The sequence below is a fragment of the Polypterus senegalus genome, chromosome 10 (genome assembly GCF_016835505.1).
Source record: "Polypterus senegalus isolate Bchr_013 chromosome 10, ASM1683550v1, whole genome shotgun sequence".
NCBI classification, from domain to species: domain Eukaryota; kingdom Metazoa; phylum Chordata; class Cladistia; order Polypteriformes; family Polypteridae; genus Polypterus; species Polypterus senegalus.
Genome location: NC_053163.1, coordinates 33,901,979 through 33,927,945, shown reverse-complemented (window position 1 = coordinate 33,927,945; position 25,967 = coordinate 33,901,979). Strand labels below are relative to the sequence as shown.

Here is a 25,967-nt window from a genome sequence, read left to right as displayed (position 1 = left end):
TTATGGTGAGTTCAGGCCACTAAAATGCCGCAACATTCAAGGATGCTTTTATGATAAATTCTTTTGAGAAGATGGAGGGTTTACATCTAAGAAGGTGTACCGACCTCTTCATGTTAAGTTTTTGACTTGGGAATTGTTTGGACCTTCTACCTGTTAAGCACGGAAGGGCAGCGTCCACATTTCACAAAATAATTTTTCTCTTAAATCACAGGTACGTAGTGCAAGGTTGTCAGGCAGAAATTTGCAGGATCGCATAGAATATGTAATTTCTATACCACAGCGGTCTTGTAGCTCCTTTCACAAGGGATCTTCTACTGAGAGATGATCCAAATACATTTAAGCTGCTGTTAGTGCTACTTACCTGTTGGGTTATAGCGCCTTTAAAATTTACTCCAGTACTGCTCAATGTATCTTTACTTCTTACATGTTAAGGTTTTACTGTTTAATAATTTATATACAGTACTACATTTTATTTTTTTCCCTTGCACTCAGTGAGCGAAGCCACTGGGGTAATCAGCTAGTGTGTATATATATATATATGTATGTATATATGTATACATATATGTATATATATATGTATATATGTATATATATATATATATATGTATATAAACTGCTCAAAAAAATTAAAGGAACACTTTGAAAACACATCAGATCTCAATGGGAAAAAGAAATCCTCCTGGATATCTATACTGATATAGACTGGGTAATGTGTTAGGAACGAAAGGATGCCACATTGTTTGATGGAAATGAAAATGATCAACCTACAGAGCCCTGAATTCAAAGACGCCCAAAAATCAGAGTGAAAAAATGATGTGGCAGGTTAGTCCATTTTGCCCAAAATGTAATTGCAGCAACTCAAAATTGTACGCAGCACTTTGTATGGCCCCTGTGTTCTTGTATACATGCCTGACAACATCGGTGCATGCTTCTAATGAGATGACAGATGGTGTTGTGGGGATCTCCTCCCAGATCTGGACCAGGGCATTACTGAGCTCCTGGACAGTCTGAGGTGCAACCTGGTGGCATTGGATGGACCAAAACATAATGTCCCAGAGGTGTTCTATTGGATTTAGGTCAGGAAAGTGTGGTGGCCAGTCAATGGTATCAATTCCTTCATCCTCCAGGAACTGCCTGCATACTCTCACCACATGAGGCCAGGAATTGTCGTGCACCAGGAGCCACTGTACCAGCATAGGGTCTGACAATGGGTCCAAGGATTTCATCCTGATACCTTATGGCAGCCAAGGTGCCTTTGTCAAGCCTGTAGCGGTCTGTGTGACACTCCATGGATATGCCTCCCCAGACAATCATTAACCCACCACCAAACTGCTCATGCTGAATGATGTTACAGGCAGCATAATGTTCTCCATGGCTTCTCCAGACCCTTTCACTTCTGTCACATGCTCAGGGTGAACCTGCTCTCATTTGTAAAAAGCACAGGGCACCAGTGGTGCATCTGCCAATTCTGGTATTCTATGGCGAATGCCAATCGAGCTGCATGCTGCTGGACAGTGAGCCCAGGGCCCATTAGAGGACATGGGGCCCTTGGGTCACCCTCATGAAGTCTTTCTGGTTGTTTGGTCATAGACATTCACACCAGTGGCCTGCTGGAGGTCATTTTGTAGGGCTCTGGCAGTGCTCATCCTGTTCCTCCTTGCCCAAAGGAGCAGATACTGGTCCTGCTGATGGGTTATGGACCTTCTATGGCCCTCTCCAGCTCTCCTAGAGTAACTGCTTGTCTCCTAGAATCTCCTCCATGCCCTTGAGACTGTGCAGGGAGACACAGCAAACCCTCTGGCAATGACACGTATTGATGTGCCATCCTGGAGAAGTTGGACTACCTGTGCAACCTCTGTAGGGTCCAGGTATCGCCTCATGCTACCAGTAGTGACACTGACTGTAGCCAAATGCAAAACTAGTGAAGAAACAGTCAGAAAAGATGAGGAGGGAAAAATGTCAGTGGCCTCCACCTGTTAAACCATTCCTGTTTTGGGGTCATCTCATTGTTGCCCCTCTAGTGCATCTGTTGTTAATTTCATTAACACCACAGCAGCTGAAACTGATTAACAACCCCCTCTGCTACTTAACTGACCAGATTAATATCCCATAAGTTTCATTGACTTTACGCTATACTCTGATTAAAAAGTGTTCCTTTAATTCTTTTGAGCAGTATATATATATATATATATGTATATATGTATATACTGTATATATATATATATGTATATGTATATATATGTTTATATATGTATATACTGTATATATATATATATATATATATATATATACAGTAATCCCTTGCTATATCGCGCTTTGACTTTCGCGGTTTTACTCTATCGCGGATTTTAAATGTAAGCATATCTAAATATATATCATGGATTTTTCGCTGGTTCGCCGCTTTCTGTGGACAATCGGTCTTTTAATTTAGGTTACATGCTTCCTCAGTTTGATTGCCCAGTTGATTTCATACAAGGGATGCTATTGGCGGTTGGCTTAAAAGCTACCCAATCAGAGCATGTATTACATATTAACTAAAACTCCTCAATTCTATAAGATATGCTTCCCACGCGGTGCTTGTTTGCTTCTCTCTATCTTTCTCACTCTCTCTGCCTGACGGAGGAGGTGTGAGCAGAGGGGCTGTTTGCACAGAGGACACGGACGCTCTCTACAAAATGCCGCTTTATCGCGGTGCTTCTGTATACTTAAAAGCATGTATTGATTTTTTGATTGTTTGCTTTTCTTTGCGAGCGCTCTCTCTGACATTCTCTGCTCCTGACGGCGCTCCTTTAAAGATAAGATATATTTGCTTTCTTTTAATTGTGAGAAAGAACTGTCATCTCTGTCTTCTAATGGAGCACAGTTTAAACATTTGACTAAAGGGTGTTATTTCATGTCTAGAGGGCTTAAATAATGTTAACAGTGTGAGAGAGTTTATAAGGGCTTAAAATATATAAAAATAACCATACAAACATATGGTTTCTACTTCGTGGATTTTCACCTATCGCGGGGGGGTCTGGAACGCAACCCCCGCGATCAAGGAGGGATTACTGTATATATATATATATATATATATATATATATTTATAATGTGTCCAACTTAATATATAATATAGTATAATTTTATAGTAATCAATATTTTAACACTTCCTTTCTATCCATTACTAGCACCATCTATCGGTGAAATCTATAACTATTCTTCATATGAAATTTTAATTTCTTAATTAACATGGATTATTTGATCAATTAGTGACAATGATTATTGATTCATGTATTGTCGTCAGAAGTGAGTAAGTGTGCAAAATTTCAAGTCATTTGGACAATAGCTGAAGTTAAAAGAAGCCTGGTAATAAAGAGTGACAAGGGCAGCCTGGCCCCAAACTCAACCGGCAGACTGCTAGGCCTTCCAGGCCTTTAAGCAATAAAGGTCTCAAATATTCACGAAAACAAAGAAGAAAAAAACAGTGAAGCCTCTGATCCAACACAAAACAATGCAAGTTCCTTTATTTTGTAAGGTTTATTAAGGAGATAACACAAGATAACAAAAAAAAAAAACTAATGGCAAGACGAAAAAAGAAACAGGAATTAGGTTTTACCTAGAAAGTCAGACAAGTCTGATACAAAATCCTGAGCCAAGGGTCAAAGCCAGGAAATCCAAATGAGTACAAAAATCAAACCAAGAATCAAATAAAACCCATAAACACCACTTTTACAGTCTAAGGCTACATCTACATTATTACATTGTCGTTGAAAACGTTTTTTAAACCCAAATGAATCTACTTTACACTGGTGTTTTAATATCATGAAAGTAAAGTGGCTGCCATGATGTTTGAGACAAAGACACATTTTTTTTTTATTTATCCCACAGTCTGCTCCACTGTTTAAAATTACAAATCCAACAATTCAGAGTTTGTGATTAAAGTGCACATTGCAGACTTTCATTTAAGGGGATTTGAAAACTTTCAGGTCACACCATATAGAAATGATGGCACTTTTTCTGTATGGTCACCCCATTTCAGGGCACCATGATATTTGGACAATTGTTGTCCCAGGTGTTTGTGATTCCTCAGGTGGGTTTCATGGCTTCATAAGATATCTCGGCTTACGTCTACCCTTTGGAGTTTGTAGTTGCCATTGTTCAACAAGAGGATGAGAGAGCAGTGCCAGTGAAAGTCAAAGAAGCCATTATGAGGCTGAAACACAAAAATACAACCATAAGAGACATCAGTAAAACCTTAGAGTGACCTAAATCAACTCTGTGGAATATCATTAAGAAGAGAAAACACACTAGTGAACTCAGCAGTCACAAAGGGACTGGTAGGCCAAGGTACAGAAGACACTGCTGACAACAGAAGAATCCTCACGATGGTAAAGAAAAAGCCCCAAACGCCTGTCTGACAGATCAGAAACAGTCTTCAGGACGCAGATGTGACTGTCAGAGATGACTGTCCGCAGAAGACCTCAAGAACAGAAATACAGAGGCCACACTGCAAGATGCAAACCACTAGTTAGCCACAAAAACAGGATGGACAGTTTACAGTTTGTGAAAAAGGACTGAAAAGAGCCCGCAGAACTCTGTAAAAAAAGGTCTTGTGGGCAGATGAGACAAAGATGAACCTGCATGAGTGATGACGAAAGCCAAGTGTGGCGATGAAACAAAACTGCTCAAGATCCAAAGCAGACCACCTCATCTGTTAAACTTGGTAATGGTGATGTTATGGCTTGGGCATGTATGGCTGCCACGGGTCCTGACACACTTCTCTTCATTGATGACAGAACTGCTGATGGCAACTGCACAATGAATTCTGAGGTGTATCGAAACATCTGATCTGCTCAAGTTCTGACAAATTCCTCCAAACTCCCTGGATTGCCTTCATCCTACAACAGGACTTTTTCACAGCTAAAAAATGGTCAAGCCAGTCACCCAATTTTAATCCAATTGAGCTGGCCTTCCATATGCTGAAGAGAAAACTTAAGAGGACAAACAAGCAGGAGCTGAAGATGGCTGCATTAGAGTCTTGGAAGAACATCACCAGAGAAAGACCCTCAGCACCTGGTGATGTCTATGAATCGCAGACATCAAGCAGTCATTGCAGGTGAGGGAAATGCGAGAAAGTCCTAAATATGAACTGCCATTGCGATTTCCCAAACATTATGGTGTCCTGAAATAATAGGACCATGTCAAAAAAGTGTTGTCATTTCTACATGGTGTCACTGAAATGTATGTAAACACTCTTAAAAGTATGTAATATGCACTTTAATCACATCTGAATTGCTTGATTTGTAATTTTAAACTGTGGAGCAAAGGGGTAAGACAAAGTGCCTTTTTAGATAACTGTATCTCCCTCCACACTAAAACCACTGATATGACGTAAACGTTTGCTTACACCAGACATGTGCGCCTTTGTGGACAAAAATCCTTGAAGGGACAGTAATGCTGCTAGAACTGTAGTGACGTTTGTGCAGTCTGTTCAAAATGCAATTTAGATACATGCAGTACTTGTAAGCAACACGAGAAACACTATGGAAAGCAAGTCCTCTGTGTCTGCCATGTTCGAAAATGGTTTTCTTCCGTGAGGGGTGAGACGTTAAGGAATGAGATGTTACAATTTGTGAGATCTAATCAAGGAAGCACCGTATAATTAGCACAAAACAATCAGAGTGTGGTTAGCATTTTCAAAAATATCCATTTTCACCCATTCACACCATCACACTGAGGCTACATTTTCAGAAATAAACGACTCTGGATAGCACTTCCAATTGTCTTTGTTTAAGTGTGGATGGAAGGCAGAAACAGAGGCGAATGTCTGCATATTTGAATGAAAACATAGTCGTGTGGAATAAAATTCTTTTCGCGTTTGAAATGGAAATTACGTATGACCTCAGAACATATTATAATGCACTCGCGTTTAAAACGGAAATTACGTATGACCATACCAGTCAGGTTACACAGAGAAAGTGAGACAGAAGCAGATATAGAGAGAAGGCCCACAGGCTCGCTGATCAACGTATACGACAATCACAATTAAGGGCCTCACAAACACCCGAACAACGTGCTGAACAGAATTGAATTCAACGGATGCAGTATTCACAGGCTACCACGTCACGCAGGCGTCAGGGTCTGTATATGTAGGGATTCAGTTATAACACTGAAAAAAATTATTTCCTACATCCAAAAGTTACAATAGGAGAAATGCACATCATGTGTGAGTACTGCCAAGCACAGAGGGTTAAATTTGAATCACGTGGGATGTGTTTTTCAGATGTCATTAATGCCGTTGCCTCATGAGAGCCACAAATTTTTCCCTTCCACTCAGTGAGCGAAGCCACTGGGTAATCTGCTAGTAATAATTTAAAAAAATGGTAATAAATATAAATAACAACACAAAAAATTAAAGAACAAGAAATAAACTTCAGCCAGGACATCAACGCTGTACCGTAACATTACGTATTTATGATTCCCAATGGTGGAAATGAAAAGTAGACAAATTCTGATGCTGTTATCACAATCTGCCAGCTACAGTTTTTCAAAAAGCAGAAGGTCATTTATCCCACATGAGTACAGAAAAGACAGGTGACTGCGCTGTGTTGGCTTCACTTTCAGTTGCACTGGGGGGCCAGTTCCATGAGCGTTCTTCACATTTACATATATACATATACATATATATATATATTTTTAAAGCCCTGAGGTTGCTTTCCTTTACGCTCTGAGTTGTACAGATTGTAAAGACTCAGAAAGTGAAGAATATTTGAATCACTTTGATTTATATACTGCCTCTCACTGTAAGCACTACAGATTTTATAAGCAGTTTCCCCTTACAGCGCTTGAGTAATCTGCATACCTGACAGTAATGACCTTACAAATCTAGAATCATTTGTATTAAATTGACTTTTGATATTAAAATAACTATCAGTCACCATATGTATAAATTATCCCCGTTTGAAAAGAAAACTGTAAAAAAAAATGTGTATTATTATATAGGAAAGGCTTTGCAAGCTATAAATGTTGTTTTTTGATTTTACTAAAATAGCAAAGAACTGACGCTGTTCCTGTTGGCTTGTGTTTTGTCTCCAGATGAAAAGTGCAGGAGCTTCATTGACCTTACCCCTCACACGGAGAAAGGTAAGAAAGACAACCCTGTTTGGTGTTATGAATCACCCCAAGTATGGAAGACCAAACCAAAACTAAATTTAATAATTAAAATAATTAAAAATACAAAATCTATATCACTAATTAAAAATCCAAAGTTCAAACTAAAACAGAAAATATCTATAACAGCATGATGCGCTGTTGTTGATTCTGTTATTTAAATTGTTAATTTATTGTTTGTCACATGTTTTGTAATTCTGGTGTACTGCATACTATTGTCCTCATTTAACATGGTGATTTCTATTAATATTTGTAAAGGTTTCTCTTATTATTTATTGTCCTGTTATATTCTTCTTTAGTGCACAGTCTTGGAGCTTAGCAACTAAGCATTTCACTACATATTGTCCTGTGTGTATATTTTTACGTGATAAATAAAGTTTAATTTGTCAAAGAACTGAAGTCAAAGGTCTAAACAAAATATTAACTTCAAAATTTCAAACTCAATAAACAAGGAAACGGATTTCAAAAACTAAAATTTGTAATATCAATAAAACTACTATTTGCAATATCCCAGAACTCCTCTACTCGAAACTCATCTCCCTTTCAATGGATCGCTAGTTGTAGTAAGGCAGGCAGTGGCACAGTGGTTAAGGCTTTGGACTTCAAATCCTGAGGTTGTTTGTTCAAATGTGTGACCCTGAGCAAGTCACTTCACCCACCTGTGCTCCTATTGGAATAAAACAAAAAAAGAATGTAACTAATTGTATCTGAAACGGTGTAAACCACTTTGGATACGTTTTGGCCCAATGAGCAAATGTACATTCCCTAACCAATAAGAGAGAGCAAGTGAAACTGGGGAAACTCACAAATTGCTATCGCAGAATGATCACGGCCCCTGCCCAGGGATGTGTGCTCTCCCCCCTGTTCATCTCCCTCTGCACTAATGACTGCACCTCTTTGATAAGTTTGATAGATGGATCCTTAGATGTGGATGACATAACCATCATTGGGCTCATCAGGAATGGTGACGAGTCTGCATACGAACAGGAGGTTGAGCACCTTGCCCTTTGGTGTAACCAGAACAATCTGGAACTAAACTGTGGAGCTGACAGTGGGTTTTACGAGAGGTCCTAAAATATTATCCCTCCTCTCCATACTTAACACTGCTCTCAAAGTTGTGTAAACTTTAACATTTTTGGGTTCGATAATCTTCTGGGACTTTAAATGTAGGATCCATTACAAAAAGGGCACAACAGCAAATGTACTTCCTGCAACAGCTGAGGAAGTTCAACCTTCCACAGCAGTTGCTGATTTAGTTTTACACAGCAGTCGTTGCGTCTGTTCTCAGCTCATCCATAGCAGTGTGGTTCAGATTATTGACAAAACAGGACAAAAACAGGCTACATCAAATAGTCAAGTCTGCCGAAAATATCATTGGTGCCAGTCTGCCAACCTGTATTAGTCCAGAGTCATGAAACAGGCAGGGAAAATCATCACCGACCCCTCACATCCAGGCCAGAACCTTTTTGAACTTTGTCCATTGGCCAGGTGTTATAGACTAATATACGCCAAACCAAGCAGATATAAGAACAGTTTTTCCCCCCATGGGCCTTCAAACTCATGAATAGATAATTCAGCTTAATCAGGCTGGGCACTGCACATCCCAGTGTCTTGCAATACTGTATACATATTGTTAATACTTGTTTTTAGTTTTTTTAGTTATTTCAGCTTTTCTTGCGCTGAGTTGCACTGCACTCTGCACTTTGTATGCATATATATCTATACTAATAAAAGGCAAAGCACTCACTGACTCACTCACTCACTCACTGACTCACTCACTCACTCACTGACTCATCACTAATTCTCCAACTTCACTATGTGGGTGGAAGACTGAAATTTGGCAGGCTCATTCCTTACAGCTTACTTACAAAAGTAGGGAAGGTTTCATTTCGAAAATTCTATGCGTAATGGTCATAACTGGAACCTATTTTTCTCCATATAATGTAATGGAGTTGAGTTCGATGGCCATGGGGGGCGGAGTTTCTTGCGACATCATCACGCCTCCCACGTAATCACGTGAACTGACTGTCAACGCAATACGTAGAAAACAAGGAAGAGCTCCAAAAAGCGCTGAAGAAAACATGCATTATACAATTGAGAAGGCAGTGAAACAATAAGAAGCGAGCGAGTCACACATAGAACCATATTCATGAGTGCAGCTACTTTGGAAACAAAGCACGGTGTAAACCTAAAGTTTAAATTAAGTTCATAGACAGGCTGCCGCTGGCGTTTGTCATGCCCACGGCTAATGCGGGATACAAGTTTAATGAGAGGACGCAGGATATAAACGAGAGTTTTGATCACTTTGTAACTAAGTTAAAATTACTGGTGAAGGGCTGTGCTTATGCAAATTCCGAGAGACTGTCTTTGTGGGGGGATTGACAGTTAAGGTGGGTGGGAGAGTCACGTCATCATCTCCCCTCCCATTCACCTAATTTCGCTGTGAGCTGAGCTCCGCATCGCAGTCTTGCAGAACCAACTTTGTGACGCTGCCACCAAATACTCACAGAAAAAGTTAATACACACGCTGTCTCTACAGTTTCTCCACACTCTGAATCCTCCAGGCACTACTTACAAAAGGTTACATTGACAATCGTGTTACGTTATTTTTAAAATGTTTCCTTTTCTTAGCACAAGCACAGCTGAGAAGAACAGCCAATGTTTTCTCGGCCCCGAGGTGGGCGCCTAGGAGGTGAGCGTGAGCTAGTTCACATACCTCCCGCCGGAAGGTACGCGGCGCTAGCAACAATTTCCTCACTTCACCCTCGTGAGTTGCCACCCGATACAACAGATTATTCTCCAGCACAAAGAAGGGCTCGCGTGGCATGGAACCGTCAGCTTGTGAGCTGCCTGGAAGAGCAATCGCATTCCGGACAAACCGCAGGGAATCGTCATTCCACTGCTTCCTTTTAAACGAGGCAGACGTAGACCGAAATTGGTGGTCCAAATTGCTCAGGGGGTCTTGTGAGCGGGTTGGCGGAAGTGTTCCCTGGCTCGTCCCTTCTCCGGTGGATGCTTCTGGGTCAGAGTCCGTCAGCTGAGAAACTTCCCCCGATGTGCCTGCGCCATTATGGCTTGCCTCAGAGCATGGCATGGAGACCACGGGAAAGGTGCCTCGCCCCCTCATAACCAGACCTTGTGAGGCCCCGGGAGCTGTGTTAGTCTTACTGCTTTACCTGTGCGACCAGTCTTGTCCCAAAATTACTGGATAGGGAGGATCGGGCAACACCGTGACCGTCAAGTTGGAAACTTGCCCCTTCCATGTGATGTAACAGCGGGCGGAACGGTAAGACTTGGTCTCGCCATGCACACAAGTGACTTGCAAGTGCTGCATAAGCCACTGTCGCGGTAATACGTAACGGCGAGCGACAATTGTAATGTTGCTGCCGGAGTCAAATAGAGCTACCACCGAGTGCCCGTTTAATAACACCACTCCCGTGTTTGGACTTGCCAGCGGGTGCAGCGGAGTACAGTACCTTTCGGCGGTGGCCCAGGTGCAGTCCATCGGCTCCGATGGGGTGTTGAGGGGACAGGTCGGCAGTAAATGGCCGGTCTCGCTGCACTTGTAACAGCGTGGGGAGGCCGGCTTTTCTTTAGGCCTCTGCGGTGCTTCCGCAGCGCGTCGAGAGGGCTCGGGGGTGGCCGCCCGTCCCTGTTGGTTCCCATGAGCGTCCCTTTCCGACCCCCCGGCTTGGTAGATCGCGAGCTGACACTCCAGGACTTCCAGGAGGCCTGGCATGCCCTTATATGGATGGCGCCAGACCTGCTGGGCGAGGGAGCTTGGCAAGGCGTTTACCAGGCCCTCACAGGCCACCTGTTCTACGACCTTCCGGGCTTGGGGACCTTCGGGTCGTAACCAGCGTCCCATTTTCCCCCAGAAGTCGAAGGCCTGTGCATGGGCCGGTTTCTCTGGGTCAAACTGCCAGCTCCGCCATTCGGTCGCCTGCTGGCCCGGCGTGATGCCGTAGCGTGCCAGGATCTCCTGCTTTAGGAGGTCATAACTTGTGGCCTCCTCCTCGGGGAGGTCGTAATAAGCCCGCTGCGCGGGTCCCTTCAGGTAGGGCGCCAGAATGGAAGCCCACTCAGACCGCTGCCACTCGTTCCGGGTGGCCGTCCGTTCAAAGATGCCCAGGTAGGACTCAATGTCATCCGCCTCTGTCATGGGCACCAGAGGCGGAGGCGTTGGACGAGGCGGATCGGGTCTTACCCTTCGGGCTTCTGCCAACCTGGCCTTTGTTTCCTCCAACTCGCAGGTGGTTGCGGCTTGCGCCTGCTGCAGGGCCAGGATCTGGGCATTCATTCCCTGCAGCACTGTATTTAGGTCTTGCCCTTCAGTCATCTCTCTCGGGCTGGAATCCTGCCAACTACACCGCTGTAAAAGATGAAGCAACAGACAACATAAAGGTTTGGGGTTTTCCGGCCCCATATATTGCAGATTATCCACAATAAATTCAAAGAAAAGGTGGTCAAAATATAAACAAAACAGTTCATATGCACAACGCCCTTCAGAGGCGTCGGCGGCCATTTTATAGAGGAGGAGCCGGAAGTGGAGGAATGCTGGGAAGGAACTGTGAGGGAGGATGGGACTGCTGACGTCAGGAAAGATGGCGGAGGAAGGGCGGAAGTGGACGTACTGCGGGAAGGCTATGATGGTAGAGCATCTCTTTTCCTGGAAGACAAAGGAGAAAGGTTAGTACCCTGCCACTCCCTGCTGGCGAACGTGTTTCGAAGTGGTTTAAGATCCGTCCGCGGTCTCCTACTCGCGCATGCGTGACAATATGTAGACTCAAACCCATTATGACAGCAGCAATCCAAGCTGTGAGAAAACAGTAGAAAGGAGGCATGTCAGACGTCGTGGTACATTTTCTGATGCAGCTAGACAAAAACAACTTTGTGACGCTGCCGCCAAATACACAAAACAATTACTTTGACAATCATGTTATGTTATTTTTAAAATGTTTCCTTTTCTTTTTCATAACTTCTTTAACACACGACATCACTGCGAAGTGTGGGTATTTTTGATATTGATATATATATATATATATATATATATATATATATATATATATATATATGACAGCAACACTCATAACAGTGACAAAACAATTACATTGACAATCATGTTACGTTATTTTCAAAATGTTTCCTTTTCTTTTTCTTTTTCTTTCCTTCTTTAACACACTACTTCTCCGCTGCGAAGCGCAGGTATTTTGCTAGTATACTAATAAAAGGCAAAGCCCTGACTGACTCACTCACTCACTCACTCATTCATCACTAATTCTCCAACTTCCAGTGTAGGTAGAAGGCTGAAATTTGGCAGGCTCATTCCTTATAGCTTACATACAAAAGTTGGACAGGTTTCATTTCGAAATTCTATGTGTAATGGTCATAACTAGAACCTATTTCCGTCCATATACTGTAATGGACTGCAGCTCGATGGCCGTGGGAGGCGGAGTTGTGTCTCGCGTCATCACGCCTCCCACGTAATCACGTGAACTGACTGTGAATGCAGTACGTAGAGAACAAGGAAGAGTTTCAAAGAGCGCTGAAGTAAAAAATGCATTACACAGTTGAGAAGGCAGCAAAAGAATATCAAGCGAGTGACGCATTCAAGCATATTTATAAGTGCTGGTGAAGGATTGTGCTTACGCAAATTCCGAGAGACTGTACTTGTGGGGGGTTGACAGTTAAGGCGGGTGGGGGAGTCACGTGATCATCTCCCATTTCATTCACTTCATTTTGCTCCAAGCTGTTCTTTTTCCTTAGTGTTTTGTCCTCTCTCCTTTACTGATTTATATAAAGGAGAATTAAGATCCAAGAGACTGTGTTTGTGGAGAGATTGACAGTTAAGGCGGGTGGGGGAGTCACGTCATCATCTCCCCTCCCATTCACCTCATTTCATTCACTTCATTTCGCTCCGAGCTGAGCTCCGCAGCTAACGCAGTCTTGCGGAAGCGAGGTTTGATTCCCGAGAGGGGGTGCAGTGAGTGTGTATGCCTCATGAGCCCAGAATTAGGGCGAAACACGTGCCGCGTACTCTCTGCATTATTTGACAGTAAAACTATTTCTATATATATAGTCACAAAGTTGAGACATACTCAAAGAAAGGTTTGGGGCAGCCACCCGTATAATCTCGAAACCTGGCTGCAAAGTCGTTCTTTTCATAGAGATACAAGCACTGAAGTGCATACAATGAGTCCAAGACAAGACTGAGGGAAAAGGGAAAAAAGGCAGGCTTTTAAAGGGGAAGACAGGAAGTGAGGTCATATGGATCGGGCACGTGTTCGTCACTCATTGGATCAGGCCCGGACGTGACATCAGGGGGGCCGGAGCCGGTAAGGTCTGTTTCCATTGGTTTGGTCCCGGAAGTGATGTCAAGAGAACCAGGTGGAGTCTCCCAGGGATGGTCTACAGGGAAGTGAGAAAAAGAGTCAGTGCACTCTGCCACATCCCGGCATGCCTCAGAACTGCCTTCACTCAAGCTCTTTAGCTGCCTCCCATGCGCACGTGTGTGACAATATATATATATATATATATATATATATATACACACACATATATTATATATACACACACACATACATATATATCAGCGCTTACCAATTCATTTTACCCTCGCACCCCCTGTGACGGACGATCCTGATTTAGCACCCCCTTGGTTTGAAAAGTATGAAAAAATATGAGGTTAACGCAGAAAAACAGATCACCAATTGAAGCTTTATGAATAATGGATACTTTATTCGCCATCAATAATTGTTTTGGTAAAGCCATACTTAGTGTAATCCTCCTTCCAATTTCTAATTTTTTCGTGACTAGCCATGATTAAATGAACGGTAAAAAAGTAAGAGCGAAGCGACGGTGACTTATTGAGGCATGCAAGCCAGGGCACAATAGCATGCGGGCTCAATGTAGTGCACGTCAAGTCGATCTAAAATGCGCGATCAGATTCGAAAAAATATATCTTTTCAAGTTCGATTTAGATATAAGTAGGTTCTATTTAGTCGACAGAAATATCTTTGGTAGGAATGTAAGTTGAATTTAGTCTTTAAATTTCTGCAGTGATGATTAAATTTAACTTACATTCCTACCAAACATATTTCTGTCGACTAAATAAAAATGACTTATATTTAAAATTTAAATAGAACTTGAACAGATATGTTAGTTCATAATACCAACGCAGCACTAAGTGCACGTAAGAGTGGGAGTCATCTGTTTTAACAAGCAGCGTATTGCACTGATACGAAATAGCCTGCCCATTTAATTATTTAGGAATAGATAGATAAATTAAGATTTTGCACAAATAATGTTTTTCATTTTTCTTCCTCGATGGATTCTGGCACCCCCAGCAACAGCTGTTCGCACCCCAAAGGGTATATATATATATACAGTATATATGTGTGTGTATATGTACGTGTGTGTATATATGTAGATATGTATGTATATATACAGTGCATCCGGAAAGTATTCACAGCGCATCACTTTTTCCACATTTTGTTATGTTACAGCCTTATTCCAAAATGGATTAAATTCATATTTATCCTCAGAATTCTACACACAACACCCCGTAATGACAATGTGAAAAAAAGTTTACCTGAGGTTTTTGCAAATTTATTAAAAATAACAAAACTGAGAAAGCACATGTACATAAGTATTCACAGCCTTTGCCATGAAGCACAAAATTGAGCTCAGGTGTATCCTGTTTCCCCTGATCATCCTTGAGATGTTTCTGCAGCTTAATTGGAGTCCACCTGTGGTAAATTCAGTTGATTGGACATGATGTGGAAAGGCACACACCTGTCTATATAAGGTCCCACAGTTGACAGTTCATGTCAGAGCACAAACCAAGCGTGAAGTCAAAGGAATTGTCTGTAGACCTCCGAGACAGGATTGTCTCGAGGCACAAATCTGGGGAAGGTTACAGAAAAATTTCTGCTGCTTTGAAGGTCCCAGTGAGCACAGTGGCCTCCATCATCTGTAAGTGGAAGAAGTTCAAAACCACCAGGATTCTTCCTAGAGCTGGCCGGCCATCTAAACTGAGTGATCGGGAGAGAAGAGCCTTAGTCAGGGAGGTGACCAAGAACCAGATGGTCACTCTGTCAGAGCTCCAGAGGTCCTCTGTGGAGAGAGGAGAATCTTCCAGAAGGACAACCATCTCTGCAGCAATCCACCAATCAGGCCTGTATGGTAGAGTGGCCTTAGTAAAAGACACATGGCAGCCTGCCTGGAGTTTGCCAAAAGGCACCTGAAGGACTCTCAGACCATGAGAAACAAAATTATCTGGTCTGATGAGACAAAGATTGAACTCTTTGGTGTGAATGCCAGGCGTCACGTTTGGAGGAAACCAGGCACCGCTCATCACCAGGCCAATACCATCCCTACAGTGAAGCATGGTGGTGGCAGCATCATGCTGTGGGGATGTTTTTCAGCGGCAGGAACTGGGAGACTAGTCAGGATAAAGGGAAAGATGACTGCAGCAATGTACAGAGACATCCTAGATGAAAGCCTGCTCCAGAGCGCTCTTGACCTCAGACTGGGGTGACGGTTCATCTTTCAGCAGGACAACGACCCTAAGCACACAGCCAAGATATCAAAGGAGTGGCTTCAGGACAACTCTGTGAATGTTTTTGAGTGGCCCAGCCAGAGCCCAGACTTTAATCCGATTGAACATCTCTGGAGAGATCTTAAAATGGCTGTGCACTGACGCTTCCCATCCAACCTGATGGAGCTTGAGAGGTGCTACAAAGAGGAATGAGCGAAACTGGCCAAGGATAGGTGTGCCAAGCTTGTGGCATCATATTCAAAATGATGGTTGGGGTAGCGACCTGGCCGGGACGTCTGGAAGAGGGCTTATGTGCATCTCAGACCATGTGGGGGTGACCACCCTGGTTCCTTTGGGGGCCACGGGTACAAAGCTTGGAAGCTCTACTCTGTAGGGGCCCGTGGTCACCGCCAGGGGGCGCCCCTGTGCCTTGGGAGCCCTAGACCTCAGCACTTCCGCCACACCCGGAAGTGTCGGGGTGAAGAGGACTGGGAAAACCCGGAGTGCTTCCAGGTACGCAGCCGGCACTTCCGCCACACTGGGGAGTGTCTGTGGGAGATTGCCGGAACACACCTGGAGCATATCCGGGTGGCTATAAGAGAGTGCCTTTCCAAATCATGTCCAATCAACTGAATTTACCACAGGTGGACTCCAATTAAGCTGCAGAAACATCTCAAGGATGATCAGGGGAAAGAGGATGGACCTGAGCTCAATTTTGTACTTCATGGCAAAGACTGTGAATACTTATGTACATGTGCTTTCTCAATTTTTTTATTTTTAATAAATTTGCAAAAATCTCAAGTAAACTTTTTTCACATTGTCATTATGGGGTGTTGTATGTAGAATATATATATATATAAAATCCTGCAATGAGATAAGACTTTTTGGAAGATTTTTTCAAGTCCTGTGAAATGAGACTTTGGCCATGAGATTTTTTCAAGTCATGGCCTCCTCTCAACCATGCAGACGATACTCTCACCTCTCATTCGTGTGAATGCTTTTGACAGACACAGTTCCTGCACTCACAGCTCTTATAAATTTGAACGTTTTCCTCACTTTAAGTTCCCAATTAAAGAAGTATTATATCCAAATCTTATTGAAGAATTTCATCACCAATGGTTATCAACAGAAAAAATGAGTATACGGGCAATCTTAGTACAGAGAAATGATGGAAGTCAAACGAACTTATGCCAAAAGTGTCGATCGGTTACACGACAAATTGGTTAAATGCGTATCAATAGACTATGCTGAAACAGTTGGTGGTGATCATGCAGAATATGAAAACATCAACTAACAATATGAAGAATATCTACAACTGTGAACACCGTCCAGTCTTCCTCCACCTGAATTACTGTAGAAAGAAGAATGTATCCAAGAAAGGTAATGTAGTACATCTTCTGTGGATAACATTAGACAATAAAGGAGATCTTGATATGCCATTTGTATTAAAACGTTAGTAGCTTCCCGTTAGAATAGCTTTTGCAAAGACAATTAACAAATCTCAAAGCCAAACATTCGAAAAAGTTGTTTTATTTAATAGAGAGAAAGAAATTAAATTCAGTCATGGGCAGTTATACATTGCATTGTCACAATGAAATGTTTTGGACATGAAAAACAAAAGAGAGACTCGTCTGTCTGATGTCTCGTGTTTTACATGCCACAATAGAAAGGAAAAAAAGAAAAATAAATGGTGCAGAGATTGAAGCTGAATTCACATTTCCTCCAAACCCCTCACAATGGCATTGGCTCTATCAGGAACATGTAAAAGAATATGCTTGGTAACCTCTATGCTGTTGTTTTACCTTGATATTTATTTTATATTTATATAGATAATACAGTATGTGTATACTGTATCTTATATATAAACGTCTACATGTGGAAATGTGTCTGTCTGTCTGTCCGTCTGTCTGTCCCAGAAGTGCGAGGCTACAGCATGAAGCTCAAAAAGCCGGCAAGGCAGCCCCAAGTTAACGAGTCAGAAGAAGAAAGAACTATGAGGCTACAGCATGAAGCTGACAGAAAGTGACTCCTTCACGAAGTGAAACCGCCATCGAAAGACAAACTCGCTTAACCGCTGATACACAAATGAGGCGAGCACATCGGCAAAATGAAACCTACAAGGGTACAGAAACTTGCCTAGCCACTGATAGACTTGGGGGGAGAGCACATCCACAAAATGAAATCGCTGATTCTTGCATTTCAATTTTTTTTCTGACACTTTCAATAGTTTCTAGGTGCCCGGGCTTTTTACAGCACAGGCTTACACAGCTAGTTTGTATATAAATATTATGCATTATTCAGAGTAATTTTGTGTTTTATTTTAACTTTATCATATTTGTGACATTGTCCACGTAAGGTGCACTACTTAAAAAAAATGGCATGCTTTTACCGTCTGTATTAATTTTTTTCTTGGTATTCAAGTTCAAGTTGTCACACACATAATGACATTCTTTCCTGGCTTCAGTTTCATCTTCTATAGAGGAATATTTCAAGGTAAAATAAAATAAATACGCAAAAAAATAAATGTACTGTAAAAGTTAACAATAAATAATAGCAAAATGATATGTGAGTACTGTCAGAGATGGCTGGGGTGGCGACTCGGACGGGAGGACCAGAGGAGGGCTTGTGCCTTCCCCAGACCATGACAGGGCAACCGCCCTGGTACCTTTGGGGGCCACAGGTACAGAGCTCTGAAGCTCAACCCTGTAGGGGCCCGTGGTCACAGCCAGGGGGTGCCCCAATGCCTACAGAGCCCTGGACCTCAGCACTTCCGCCACACCCGGAAGTGCTGGGGGGAAGAGGAGCAGGGACACCCGTAGTGCTTCCAGTGATGCAGCCGGCACTTCCGACACACTGGGGCATGTTGGTGGAAGATTGCTGGGACACACCTGGAGCACATCCGGGGGACCATAAAAGGGGCCGCCTCCCTTCATACAATGGCTAGAGTCGGGAGAGAAGAGAGCTTGGTGGAGAGGAGTGGAGGCGGCCTGAAGAAGTGACAGAGGCATTGTGTTGTGGCCAGGACTTTGGGGACTTGGGTACTGCACTTACTTGTAAATATGGCAAATAAACATGTGTTGGGTGAAGCCAACGTGTCCACCTGTCTGTGTCCGGGCCAGCTACAACAGTACATATAGTTAAATGTCATTTTTTGTTGCTTATTTCTTTATGTATTTCCTGTATTTATTTATTTCTTTACTTGCCGCACACATCATAAAACATGCCATGAAATGAAGTGTCAGTTTCACCTGTCAAGGTTGAGAGCGCAGGCTCCAGCGAGTCTTCAAGTAGAGTTTACGTCAATCTTTGGCCATCAAGTGCCACATTTCCAGCAGACACTTCACACGGAGCCTCCTAATGCTGAATTCATAGCTTCTTGAGTTGAAGTAGCTGCAAATCTTCTTTGTAGTCAAATCCATCACAACTTTGAGAGCGCACTTCACCAGCAATTCTTCAGTCATAAACACAGCACTCACCAGAGCCCACCCTCTCAACTTCGAGGTATGAAGATGACAGGTTTTGTTATTTCAAGGCATACTTCTTGTTGCATACAGTGTCACTGAAATAAATAAATGAAGAATTATTTAAATAAAAACATAATAATATTCAAGATATTTCATTAAACATATACCGTATATACTAGCAGATAAGTTCTCCCGCGTATAAGTCGGACTTGCTTTAACTATATAATTTCTGGTATTTTATAATGTCAGTCATACAAGTCGAATGCAGAAAACTCACACTGTTTGATCCAAAAGATTCTGATATGCTAATGTCTACCTGAGAGAGTAACCACAGAGCACACTGCTTTTTTTTCTATGTGTGTGCAGCAATTTACTGTAGCAGTGTGTGCTCCTAACCTCTCTCTCTCTATTGTGCCTACGTGACTGCACTGTAATAACCAAACTATTCCGAAGCAATGTTTGCACTGATTGTGTTTTTTGTATCTCACACCCTCATACACCTTTATCGTAAGAGCATCTATTATCTATGATGGAGCATTCAATCAGAAGAAAATATGAAGCTGGTTTTAAATTAAACCAAGTGAAGTGACGAAAGAAATTGGTAACTGCGCTACTGCAACAAAATTCGATGTGTGTGAGAAACTGATGTGAGATTGGAGGAGGCAAGAAGATGTAAAAAAAAAAAAAAAAAAAAGAAGAAAGTTAATAAACATTAGTGTTACATTTTTGAACGGGCGTATAAGTCAGGGTCTGATCTTATGATCGATTTTTCAGGTTTCATGACCTGACTTATACGTGAGTATATATGGTAATTATTTATCCTGATACATCATTCTGTTATTACATGTTTATTGTCAGATTTCATAATGTGTTCATTTATTTGCATATTTATTTATTTAATTGTTTCTGAAATATTCCTCCATACACTTTAAAAAAAGGGGCACTTCAGCTAACGTACTATGGCCTGGTACTTGTGTGACAGTGCCCTGTGATGGACTGGTGCCCACTCTAAGGTTGATTTGCTGCCAGCATAGGCTGCATGCTCCTGTGGCTCTGTAGAAAAGTAAATGTGTTTGGAAAATAAATGAATGAATGTTCACTGTTACATAAGGTTTAATTTCCATGGTGGCAATTTATTTATCTGAATTAAGTCAATTATTTTTTAATGTAAAGATTTTTATTGAAATGAAAATAAAATCAAAATGTGTAACCTATATATTTATTAAAGATGAATTATTATTCTTGATAAGCAAACCCCACTGAGTTTGCTTTCCTTCTGAGTTTGGCAAAAACATAAAAAATGATTGAGTATGTTGGTGAACTCGGCAAAATTCACTGAAGTCAAAGGGAAACAAAAAACTGAACAAGTTTTGAGTGGATTATAATGGCATAGCAATTGTTTAAGTGTGTCTGGCATCAATACTGGACCAATTATTGTGGCCAATAATGTGACCTGAGCTGTGAGGCAGCAGTACTAACCACTGAGTCACTGTACCTTCCTAAGATAACATTATACTCTGAGTCCTTTAGCTCTCACTGTTTAGCTCCAATCACTGCAACTCACTAACACCCACAGCGCCCCTCAGGCTAAGGATCAACGTTTATATACTCAGGACAGTCCTTGTCACTACCTGATCTGCGCTACATAGCAAGTAGTATAACAGTGAAGACACAACATTCAATGAATCTGTGCAGAACAATTAAGTATTTTCATAATATTCTCATTATGGCCAGCTAATGTACCTGCAAATTTTTTTTGGTCAAATCTTGCTGGAGTATCAATCTGGTGGTGACATCATGAATGCATGTATACAACGTAAATTTTTCACACATGCACGACGCAGATCACAATGGCATTGTAAAGTGCAAGGTGGATTACACTTTCAGTATGCATATGTGTAAGATTTTCACATATGTGACGCATATCAGGCAGTTAGCACGGAATAGGTAGTGATATCTAACACAAAGCATCATGGATAGCTGGGAAAAATATTTCCCTAAGCCAGCCACACAGGGAATTTTCAGGGAAAGAATTCCACTGACAAGTTCACCGGCAAACCCAGCAAATTCTCTATGAAAAACACACTAACCACTACCCAGAAAGACTTGGCCTACCCAAACATCTGAGTGCTTGTTTTAAAAAGTAAAAATCTCTATTTTTAATTTTAAAGTTTACTTTGCTGCTCTTTCCTTTTGAGTTTGAAATGGCTTTGAGTGTTGTGAATGTTAATTTTTTTTTCTGTTAGTACAGAAATGCTTAACTTTTTTACTTGCTGTGTGAATTGTTCTATTTTTGAATTATGTTATTTGGTTTTTTATTGCTGTCTTTGAAAGGTGCTGCAGTGTATAAAATAAAGTGTGAAATACCAGGACTTGCCTTCATCTGCACTGTCATGCTAAAAGTGCATGGAGTTTCCCAAAGGAATGAATCTGCGAGAAACTGCAAAGACAAGTGGCAGATTATTTGCATGCCTGACTGCTGTTTATTTGTCTTTGTCTTTCTTGCAGGAATGATCTGGCTCTCCGTGGTGACAGAAATGGTTTACATATGCTTGTTAGCTCTGAGCTTTATGATGCTCAGCGCCGAACTGCTTCACTCCAGCTTGTACCCTGGCAGCCCCATCTGTGGCCTGAAGCTCAATGCCTTTGCAGCCGTCTTTACCGTCCTGTCAGGTATGCCAAGCATGTAGGCCTGTGCACTCTGTCTAGCGCAGACACAAATTTGTTTGAAAAACTATAAACAGTAATTATTAAAATTACCTGTAAGACACGGCCTACGCTTTCCTGCCGACAGGGCTGTGCTGCAGATTTAAAGACAGGAAGAAACCAAAGGTGTGAATTGGAAACAGAACCCTCCATTTTTGTGTAAGCTGGTGAATCATCATAGCCTGAATACCCACAGGGCCGCCTTAATGCATGGGCACACTGGGCAGTTGCCTGGGGGCCCCATATTAATCTATGTATGTTGTGACTTGCTGAGTGGTTGTGTAGGTAGGGGGCCCAGTGCACTGGTTTGCCCGGGGGCCTATAATACTGTTAAAACGGTCCAGCATACCCAAATCCCATAATTTACCTTTCAGGATTACATTAGCAGCACAGAATTAGTACGTTATCTGAAAGTACTGTAAAATGGTGAGCAACAACTATGAGACTTTCCTAGGGCCAGAGAAAAAGATTTTCATTCAGATAGGAGATGGCTTCTTTTTTTTCTCCTTTAGTGGAACATACCACTTGATAAAGAGGCACTTGACAGGTAACCTAATAAAGTCTTATGCTAAACTTATACAAAAATGACCATACATATCTCTTACACTCTATTTTTTAATCTTTAATAAAAAACAATAACATGCTTGATAGGAAAACTCTAAATTGGCCCCTGTGTGAGGGGTAGCAGTGTGTATGAGTGAGTGGACCTGTGATGGATCCTTTGAAACAGCGGAAAGAAAAGCTCAATTGACATGGGCCAGCTGGCCACACAGAAATCCAATCTCATATCCACACTTGTGGCAGAACCATGTGATGAGGAGTTTGACGCTGTGACCGTCACCATAGAAGCCATTGACTCCTCCCCTGTATGGAAATTCATTACTTACACTAGGAAGAGCAAATGTGATGGTAACCTCAAAAGAGAATATCAAGAATACAAACACAGAAATGATAAAAGATTTCTAGCAATCAGTTTTAATGATTACTAAAATTGTGACTGACAGACATTTACACACAAGAACAGCAGCTCTGTGGAGGTGTAAAGTAAGAGCACGCTCATCCTTCCGGTCATTTTTTGAGAACATTTTTTTTTCCTTTCAATAAGAAGACCACAGTCAGAGACCAGTTTGAATGTACACATACAGTAAACAAGACAAGACAAGCCACCCATCTGCTTCACTCATAGGGCTGCCTGGACATTCACTGCCTGTGGTCGGGCATGCACAGACATTGCCAATGGTGGTAGGTATTGTCGGACGCTAGGTGGCACTGTAAACCCAACAGACAGACACTCAGGACACAGGTTAAAAGCACCAAGAAGTATTTTAATACGTTTCCTTCTTGAAACAATGCCCTAGGCACCACAGCCACCAATAGACATTCAAATAAACACTACAAAATTCTCCTCTCCTCCACACCTCCCAGCATGCTTTGTCCACCATCCACCCGACTCTGGCTCACCTGCTGGGTCTTCAGCTGCCCTTTAAATAGTCCTTGACCCGGAAGTGCTTCTGCTTTTCCATCCACATGACTTGTCAGCACTTCCAGGTCAGACAGAGAACTAAAAGTTCTTTAGTCAGCCCGGTTAGTAGTTCAGGGCTCCCGTCTTCATGACTTCCTAGTACTTCTGGGCCACAGCACCCTCTGGCAGCACCCACGGCACCCAACAGGGCTGAGATAGCGAACTCCAAGTCCCAGGATGTCCTGTGGGAATCCGGGGCACCCACCGCTATACTCCAGGGGAGCTGCCATGTAGCGTTTTGGGGGAGTCGGTGTCCCAAAGGAGCTGCCTTCCCCCATCCTTCCATTCTCGGGGGTGTCCTGGCTGGGTTGAGCTGCCAGCCGTCCCTTACAGTAGTTACTTCATTTTATTCTTTTTAGGTGCACTTGCCTTTAAATACCCAGCATACAAAGCAATTATGAAAAATATAATCTGAAAAATAGATTATAACATAATAACAAAACATTGTAACATGAATAGAGAAACATCAAGTGTTTATACTGTATATAAAAATATACATCCTTGGTTTTCCACTGCCTTGCCATTTCACAATGCATTACTCCTCTTGACTCCCGGTGTTTTGTGCAAATATGGTAGTCGAAGATTTTTTTTGAAGAAATTTTACACGGTTTGCAGGTCTGCCTGGAGTTGGACATAGAAGATGAGTACCCACACCTTAATAGAGTGAAAAGACCAGCTAGTTGGATGCTTGTCATGATTTCATACAGAATATGCAAGGAGTTTGAACGTAGGCCTTAGAACCATGCCTTCTGACTGAAAAGTCTTTGTTTTCTGGCAGCCTCTCGCTCTTGCCTGTGGTGCCCACTCACTCCAGCCTTTTTGTGCTCTCTGCCTCCTTCTAGGTCTGTTGGGTATGGTCGCCCACATGATGTATATGCAGGTATTTCAGGTGACTGCGTCGCTCGGCCCAGAAGACTGGAAACCACACAGCTGGGACTACTCCTGGTCTTTCTAGTGAGTCTTTCTTGTTTTCGTAGTAAACTTTCTTTTAGAAGTAGCTTATATAATTGTGTATGAGATGGGTGATTCTTCATTGCCCTTTTTAGAATATGCACATATTGTGATTTGCTAGCATCCCTGGTCAAGTGTAATGTTTTGCTTATTTTCTAAGTGAAGAACACAACAGAATGTGACCCACCATGAATTCACAAAGTATTCAGAGCCCTTGTGTTGTAGATATAATGGATACGTTTACTTGGAAATGGATATATTTGCCATTTTTGCCCATTAATCTACGACTCAATAACCCAGAATGACAAAGTGAAAACATGCTTTCAAAAAGGTTTGCAAATTTATAAAAAAACCATTAATTCTTATTCAGTCATTTGAAGAAGTAAGTTTATGGTGTAGCGGATCCGCGGCTACACGGCTTTTAAATAATCCATTCGCTGTGTCATTCTCCGTGGGCAGCCGCAGGGAGTAGATAGAGTAATTGGGGCGAGTCACACCTGCACGTGAGGGTGCGATCGTTCTCACAGAGCCATATAAGAATGGGCCGGGACAGAAAGGAGGGAGGCTGGGAGAGCGAGAGCACAGCATTGGGGGCGACGAGCCAGCCAGACGTAAGAGAGAGGTCAGCGCAGTCGGGGGTCCCTGATGGAGCGAAGTATCGGCGCTTAAGGGACAGATTGTGCCCACTGAATGGGAGAGTGGGTATGATCGTGGAGGAGTCGGCCCTAGGGATCTGAGGGACGACTACAAGTGCAAGAAAGAAGACAGGAGGACAATCGATCCAGAGTGGTCTGGCAGATGCTGACAGAGGCCTCCAAGACGGTGGTCGGTAGTGTGAGAACCGCGGTGGCTGAAGTCTCTCCCGCTGAGTATATCCAATGTCTGTGGCAGGATTTTAATCTCGTTTTTAGCCTTGTTTTAACCGTTTAGGATTTTTACCTTTTTATGGATTATTTATTTATGAACACTTTGGGAAAACTGCACTATTTATTTGGACACTTTGCTTTGTTTTAATAAAAGCACTTCTGCACCTTCCCCTTGCTTTGTTTATGTTCCTCATTGTCCAGCTAATCTGGTATTGGGTTCGAGAGGCTCGCTGTAAAGTTAGAAGTATGGAGCCGATCACACATCGTCACAAAGTTACACCCCTTGGGAACTGTTTACTTTTTCAACATATCTGAGCAGTCAAACATTAGATCATATACAAACAGTTATATATTTGAATACATGACACATAACATTGACATAATGTATTCAATCACATAATCTAAATTAACAAAAATGCAGATGTCACCTGAGAAAACGTTAAGTACACCCCTACATTTATCAGCACTGCAGATCCATAAAATTGCAATCAGGTGCTCTAGATTAGGGAGCATGCTAGTGGACCCTGTGTCATTTAAACCTCAGATATCGAGGGTCCGGCGTTCTCTTTGCTAAAGACGTGTGTGGTGTCATCATCCAAAGATCAAAAGAGCTCTCTAAGACTTACAGAAGGAAGGTCTGGCAAGAGACTTACAAAGACCACCAAATTATTTCAGACCAGTCATTCCACTGTAAGGAAATCATCTACAAGTGGTGTAGATTTTAACTGACTGGTAATTTGTACAGGACTGAGCAGCCCAGGAGCTGACC

At 42.2% G+C, this 25,967-nt stretch overlaps 1 protein-coding gene across 1 annotated transcript in view; it reads left to right on the top strand.

Moving 5' to 3' along the window:
• The window catches only part of LOC120537063 (germ cell-specific gene 1-like protein), a 46,908-nt gene that overhangs the window by 13,527 nt on the left and 7,414 nt on the right, over positions 1-25,967 (top strand). Inside the window, exons 4-6 of the mRNA XM_039765680.1 lie at positions 7,076-7,123; positions 21,662-21,826; positions 24,224-24,335. Of these exons, the coding sequence (XP_039621614.1) occupies positions 7,076-7,123; positions 21,662-21,826; positions 24,224-24,335 (325 nt within the window). The remainder of the gene's footprint in view (positions 1-7,075; positions 7,124-21,661; positions 21,827-24,223; positions 24,336-25,967) is intronic.